This window comes from Oratosquilla oratoria, chromosome 34 (assembly GCF_046742065.1).
Source record: "Oratosquilla oratoria isolate Oo_2021 chromosome 34, ASM4674206v1, whole genome shotgun sequence".
In the NCBI taxonomy this organism is placed as follows: domain Eukaryota; kingdom Metazoa; phylum Arthropoda; class Malacostraca; order Stomatopoda; family Squillidae; genus Oratosquilla; species Oratosquilla oratoria.
Window position 1 is genome coordinate 22,291,357 of NC_134810.1, and position 7,500 is coordinate 22,298,856.

At 40.9% G+C, this 7,500-nt stretch overlaps 1 protein-coding gene across 1 annotated transcript in view; it reads left to right on the plus strand.

The window, feature by feature from the left end:
- LOC143018106 (glycine receptor subunit alpha-2-like) overlaps positions 1 to 7,500 on the plus strand; it is a gene marked incomplete in the record, with an annotated part of 176,675 nt that overhangs the window by 92,213 nt on the left and 76,962 nt on the right. Inside the window, 2 exon segments of the mRNA XM_076173226.1 lie at positions 1 to 897; positions 2,813 to 2,904. The exon segment at positions 1 to 897 is cut by the window's left edge and continues 1,461 nt beyond it. Of these exon segments, the coding sequence (XP_076029341.1) occupies positions 827 to 897; positions 2,813 to 2,904 (163 nt within the window).

Consider the following 7,500-nt stretch of genomic DNA (forward strand, 5'->3'; position numbering starts at 1 on the left):
ACATAATATGAAGATTTTGAGGAACGTAACTATAAGACTATGAAATTAATAACGTGAAGAGGAGAACGTCAAATAAGAGAACGTTAACTGAAAACTGTGATTTGGAAAATGTGAGTTGGATAACGTGATATAAGGAACGTAAAGCAGAGAACGTGCGATGAACCTCATGACCAAGTGAACAGAACGTGGTCGTCCCTTAAACTAAGAACGTTATGTTCACTATAAACCCATTATCGGAGAAATAATAACGGAAGTACAGGGAAACTGTATATTTCGACTACTATCTGTAGTCCTCTTCAGCAGAACTTTTACAAATGTGTTATAACATACCAATTTCCAATAAGAACGTTACTTACAGAACGTGAAGCTCAGAACGTAACGCGCAGAACGTGGTGTTATGTGGTGTGACGTCATGTGATGTGCTCATTACGTGACAGTGTCATCAGGTCACGTTGAGGACATAAGGCGTGTTTCGTGTTACGTCGTGTGTATAATTTAAAACGTACCTAGTGAAGAGTATGACTCTGGAAACTAGTCACATAGGTAACTGAGTGAACTAAACCTTGAATCAATTACTAGAAACAATAAATGAATAAATGAATATCTAAATAAATTAATAAATAGATAAACAAGTAAAAATAAACAAATTAGAAAAATCCAAAGACAAATATAAAACCAATTCACAGGTACTAGAAACAAAAATAATATACAAATAATAATAACAATACTAAAACAAAAACAAAAACAAAATCCACGTACTCTCTGGAACTCCTAACCCACTCATCCCCAAAGTGCATCGTGGTTAGCTGCAAGAGGTCTAATAACCATGACGTCACGGAGCAGCTGTTTGGGAGGGCCCTTAATGGCCCTTATCACCCTAGTCATCATCTCCACAGGGTGAGTTGCCAATTTACGTTTAATTGAAATTTATGTCAAATTAAGTTGCCTTAATTATAATTAATAAGTTAGCGCTTTTAATCATTCGAAATTGTCTAGACAAGCAAGAGAACCAAATATGTGTATCTGTCATACCCTGGTCCTCAAAGACATACGTCGGAGAGAATCGTCTCACCGCCATTTGTTTTCAGATCCTATTAATAACCACACCTCCATCTGGTGGTGCAGCTTCGGTAGGCTGGCATTTGGTCTCTGTATTGGGCCCAAAAATGTTCCTCAGCAAAGTCCATACTCTCTTGATGTTCCCCTTTATACAGGCTACATCAGTGGTTCCAGCGGACCCGCACGCCAGACCCCATATATGAATCTATATATTCTTTATATTTATATCTTTTCTGTTAATATCTTAATAGAAAACGGGTTGGGGGTGACTAATAGAATTATACTTTGCTTGTATGTAACAGGAGATACTTGTTCTTAGAAGGATTTCATTATTCTCAAGAATGATTTTGAGCAGATGATTCCACGTCCCCTAATACCCTCTTCACGCTCCCTAGCGGGGACGCTCCCCAGTTTGGGAACTACTGATTTAAATGCTCCTCATCATTCCTTCAGTACAAGCAATATGCTCTTAATGTCCCTTTCAATATGATTCATATGCTCTTAAACATTTCCTTTAGCTCATTATAGTCGATATACTTTTAATGGTTTCCTTAGTACAGGACATATGCTCATTATCTTCACCTTAGTACAGGAAATATGCTCCTAATATCCTGTTCATTACATACCTATATGCTCATAACGCTCCCCTAAGAATCAATGCTCTAAATGTTTCAACACAGTTCATATGCGCTTGATATCCCCCTCTGGTAAGAGATTGTTCATATGGATAGAAGCGCTAGTAAACTACGGTCCATAACAATACAATATCCTCTTATACACTGCATCTAATATACCCTTCAACAAAACCCAATGGGATCAGTGACGGGTTACCTGCTTGCATGTGGTGTTCCTGCATGATGGACAGCGAAACTGCCCATTTTCAAAGCCCATAAACCATCTCACATCTATCAGGAGGTGCAGCCCTGAGGGTCTGTCACTCGGTCGACCTCAACTGTATTTGTTATTCTTTTTTACATATAAAGATCTAACAACCGGCGACTCCTCCTCTCTCTTTACGATTCTCAGTCGTACATTATATACAGCACAGAAGTCCAAGGTGTCTTCCAAGAGAGGACCGTTGTCAGCCGCTGTGGGGCTGCGGATCTTCCACTAAGTGAAACTCAAATTAACATAGAAGTAACACGAGCCAAATGCTCCTTGAGTTTCCCTTAAGTGAAGCCCATAATTATACGTCTAAGGTTCCTCTTCTCCCGTAGCCCCATAGGGAAAAATTGACTGCATATTTTAATACAGTTAATATCTTAGGGCCTTTAGTGTCACCCCTATGGACCAGAGTCACTCACCATTCTTTTATATTTGGAGACCCGTCTCAAAAAAAAAAAAAAAGTGAAACCCATAATTACACGTCTAAGGTTCCTCTTCTCCCGTAGCCTCATATGGAAAAATTGACCGCATATTTCAATACAGTTAATATCTTAGGGCCTTTAGTGTCACCCCTATGGACCAGAGTCACTCACCATTCTTTTCTATTTGGAGACTCGTCTAAAAAAAAAAAAAATCCTGGTCACTTAATGACATCCCTGAGGACTAAATCAGTCAGTATTCTTTTATGAATGGAAACGAGTCTCCACTCAAAAAAGAATGTAGATCATGTTTTACTCCTACTATCCATCTATTCTGGCTACTGCCATCTTCGAATCTTCCCCTTACCAGCTCTACGATTCAACTTATAAGGTATGATATTGCCCCCATGGATAGAAGCGCTGGCTAATACCCTCTCGTCCCTCTACAGGAGAGCCGAGGAGAACTTACGCCAGAAGTCGATCCTTGAGTCGATGCTGAGCGGCTACGAAGTCAACGAGTGGCCAACTTCAAACATGAACAGTAAGTACTTATGACACTGTAGCGCGTGTAGACTACGGGGAAGAAGGAGAGTTAACGTGTCCTTCTCCTTTATAAGTTCGGTCAAAATTGGTTTTACAAGCGGCCCGAAGCCGTATATATACCGCGTGGGGCAAGCCCCCGTGGTGCATAATTATCCCACAATGCGTTGGGTTGGGTCATGCCAGTAATTCAGCGTTGGGTCACGCTGACCAGCCAGATGTGCGTCACAATTCGGCGTCAGGTCACGCTTCCTTTCCTGGTGGGTGACATGAGGTTTGTACTACAGCATCACTCACGCACGCAGAATTATTTGAATTACCTGACGTCAATCCAGACGAAATAGGAAATGTGTTCCGGAGATGAAAGGGAACCATGAAGATCAGTCCTTGAGTTAAAGAACTTTAAAGTCCTTCAGAAAAGTGAGGAGCCTACGCCAGGAGACGCTGAGTAGCTGCGGCCGTAGCCGTCACCTTTGTGCTGTGCGCTCGGTAGCAGTCACTGATGCGAATTGGAGAGGAGTGGGGAACTCGAACCCACAGCTAAGCGAATGCGAGACCAGCACGCCTCTCTGCCGCCAGTGCTCCAAAAAGAATGATGTCAAAAACATCATTAGGATCTTCAGTGTCCTCTAGAATGATGTCAACGACGTCGTTGGGTCGAAGAAGTCTTCAGTGACCTTCAACTTCGAAGATTCAATCCGCAATTGAACAAAAACGTTTAGTTTTATCCCGAATAAAACCAATAAGATTTATAGCTTTCACTCTGTGCAGGGGCCATACCACTGCTACATACTTCAGTCAAGGACAAATTATTATGAGTCCCGATTCTTTCTCTATCTCTCTCTCTCTCTCTATCTATCTATCTATTTATCTCTCTCTCTCTCTCTCTCTCTCTCTCTCTCTCTCTCTGTCTCTCTCTCGCTCTCTCTCTCTCTCTCTCTCTGTCTCTCTCTCTCTCTCTCTCTCTCTCTCTCTCTCTCTGTGTCTCTCTCTCTCTTCTCTCCTCTCTCTCTCTCTCTCTCATCTTCTCTCTCCTCTCTCTCTCTCTCTCTCTCTCTGTCTCTCTCTCTCTCTCTCTCTCTCTCTCTCTCTCTCTCTATATCTCCTCTCTCTCTCTCTCTCTCTCTCTCTCTCTCTCTCTCTCTCTCTCTCTCTCTCTCTCTCTCTCTCTCCATCTCTTTGTTCATGTATTGAAGACCCACACTTTTATATTATTTTCAGAAAGTCGTACGTCTTCCTAACAATGTTGATATGCATATAATGTGACAGTTTATTCCCTATCAAGACTCCCAAGTTTTTCCATCTCTCTCACCTTTGTAATTATCTCATTTCCTATTGAATGATTCAACGATAGACTTTTAGAGTTAGTATCAATTTTCAACGTTTTGCATTATCTGACATTTGGATTAATTTCTCGCTTAGATTCATCCAGATACTTTTTTTCGGTCGTCATATCTCACCATTATATTTATGAATGTGTGTATGTGTGTGTGTGTGTGTGTGTGTGTGTGTGTGTGTGTGTGTGTGTGTGTGTGTGTGTGTGTGTGTGTGTGTGTGTGTGTGTGTGTGTGTGTGTGTGTGTGTGTGTGCGTGTGTGTGTGTGTGTGTGTGTGTGTGTGTGTGTGTGTGTGTGTGTGTGTGTGTGTGTGTGTGTGTGTGTGTGTGTGTGTGCGCGTGTGATTCCCCATGGTCTTGGACCACGTGTTGGACTCGTGATCGACAGCTATTACCCTCCCAGAAGAGAGCTCAAAACTCGTATATGACCGATCTATGGGTAATGCTGTGACCTTACCTTACACGCACACACACACACACAACTCCCCGCCCACGACCACGAGAGTTGGAGTAACGACTCACAGCGCAGCGATACTAAAATTATTTCAGCCCTGGGCGGGATTTGAACTCGGACCGCTATAGCAGCGGTTACGAACGCTGCCACTGCACCGTCGAGTCGTGTGTGTGTGTGTGTGTGTGTGTGTGTGTGTGTGTGTGTGTGTGTATTTACCTAGTTGTATTTACCTAGTTGTATTTTGCGGGAAGGGGAGCTATGCTCGTGTTGTCCCGCCTTTGTATCTTGCAGTGTCTAGTTTGTTTTTAAACTCATGAATGGTTTTTGCGCATACTATTTCATTGTCCAGTTTGTTCCAAGTGTCCAAAACTCTATGAGGAAAAATGTTTTTCTTCAGTTCTCTTCTATAGCTATGTTTTTTTATTTTCTTCCATGTCCTCTTGTGTTTCTTTTGTCCCAGTTAAGTAAGTTCTCACTATCGAGTACCTCTGTGCCTTTCATGATTCTGTAGATGGTCAATAGGTCACCTCTCTCTCTTCTTTGCTCCAGTGTCGGTAACTCCAGTTTAGCCAATCTCTCTTCGTATGATAGGTTTGCAAGTGCAGGTGCCATTTTTGTAGCTGCTCTTTGGATTCTTTCTATTTTCTTTATATTCTTTTTGGTACTGGGGGACCACAATGTCGCTGCATACTCTAATCTAGGCCTTATCAATGTAACCAATATTTTTTTCATCATGTCTTCGTCCAAGTATGTAAACGCCACTTTTATTGATCTTAGCAAATTGTAAGTCTCCCCGACAATTTTGTTAATCTGTATATCATAGGACAAGTCGTTCGTGATAATTACTCCCAAATCTTTTTCGGATCCTACTTTCTTTACTTCTTTGTTCCAATTGTATATTTTCCTGATATTCTGTTTTTGCTTTTTCCAAACTCCATTATGCTACACTTCTTAGTATTAAAGTCCACTTCCCATTTCTGACTCCAGTTCCATACCCTATTTAGGTCTTCTTGCAGTGCTTCACAGTCCTCATCAGTTTCTATTTTCCTTAGCAGTTTGGCGTCATCGGCAAAGAAGCTCATGTAGCAGTTCACGTCCTCATCCATGTCATTCATATAGATAGCAAACATTATTGGTGCCAGCACAGATCCTTGCGGTACTCCACTGATCACCTCTTTCCAGTCTGAATATTTTTCTCTGAGCACTACTCTCATCTTTCTACCAGTCAGAAAGTCCTCTATCCATTTTTAGTAGGTTTCCCTGTATTCCTCCTATGTGTTCCAGTTTTTTTAGTAGTTTTCTGTGTGGTACTTTGTCAAAGGCTTTTTGCAAGTCTAGGAATGCACAATCAGCCCATCCATTTCTTTCTTGCACTATGTCTATTAGTCTTGAGTAAAAGCATATTAAGTTTGTGGAGCATGATCTTCCTTGTCTGAATCCGAATTGTCTTGGGTTTAATATGTCATTGTCTTCCAGATGTTTTACCATCTATTCTTGATTATTTTCTCACAAATTTTGGCAATGGTGCTTGTTAGTGATACTGGCCTATAGTTGGTGGGTTCTTCTTTGTTTCCTCCTTTGTGTATTGGTACAATGTTAGCGTTTTTCCAGTCCTCGGGTATCTTTCCTTCTTTGAGTGAGCTGTTTATTAAGATGTGTATTTTGTCTGTTAGTTCTTCTTTGCACTCCTTTAGAATCCAATTTGCAATACCGTCCGGGCCATGTGATTTTCTGACATCCAGCCTTGATAAATGTTCTGATATTTCCTTTAGTGATGCTGTAAACTCATTCATGAGGGGAGATTTCTTGTTTTTGTCTATGTCACAATTCGGTATTTTCTCTCTGGTGAAAACAGATTTAAATGTGATTGTTCATGACTTCGGCCATCTCTAAATCTTCTGTGTATTCTATGTTTCCTTGGCATAGTTTCACCAATTCCTGTTTGTTTTTAAGTTTACCATTCACATACCGATAGAATAGTTTGGGTTGCTCTTTGCATTTGTCTATAATATCCTTCTCATGGTTCCTTTTCTCCTCTCTTCTCACATTAACATACTCATTTCTATAGTTAACATAAATTTGCCATTTGCTTTGTTTTTTGTCTTTTCTCCACTTTTTCCAAGCTTTGTCCCTTCTGTCTTTTGCCTCACTGCATCTTTTGTTGAACCAACATTTAATGTACTCTCTCTCTCGCTTTTGTCTTGGTACATGCCTGTTTACCCCTTCATTGTAGTTTTCCATCAATATATTCCATTTCTCTTCCACTGTTGTTTCTTCCCTGTAAAAATATTTCCCAGTTTGCATTCCGGAAGAATGTCTTTAGTTTTGTAAAGTCTGTTTTGTTGTACCTCAGTCTTCCTTTCCTATGCTTTTCGTTCCTCTCTATGTCTATTTCTTCCTTTAGTATAGTTTCGATGAGTACATGGTCACTCTTTCCAATTGGTGTCTCATACTGGACTTTATGCACTATTTCAGGCTCTGTTGTAAATATTAGATCTAGTTTCGATGGCTCTTCATTATTTCTGTACCTTGTGTTTTCATGGACCCATTGGGTCATTGTGTACTCCATGGTCATATCTAGCAGTACATTGCCCCACGAGTCATCTCCTCCTTGCACTGTCATGCTGTCCCAACAAATTTCTTTGCAATTGAAGTGTGTGTGTGTGTGTGTGTGTGTGTGTGTGCGTACTTGTGTGTGCTTGTGTGTGTATTTACCTAGTTGTATTTTGCGGGAGAGGAGCTATGCTCGTAGTGACCCGCAGTTGTATCTTCCCGCATCCAGTTCTTTCTTAAGATCATGTATAGTTT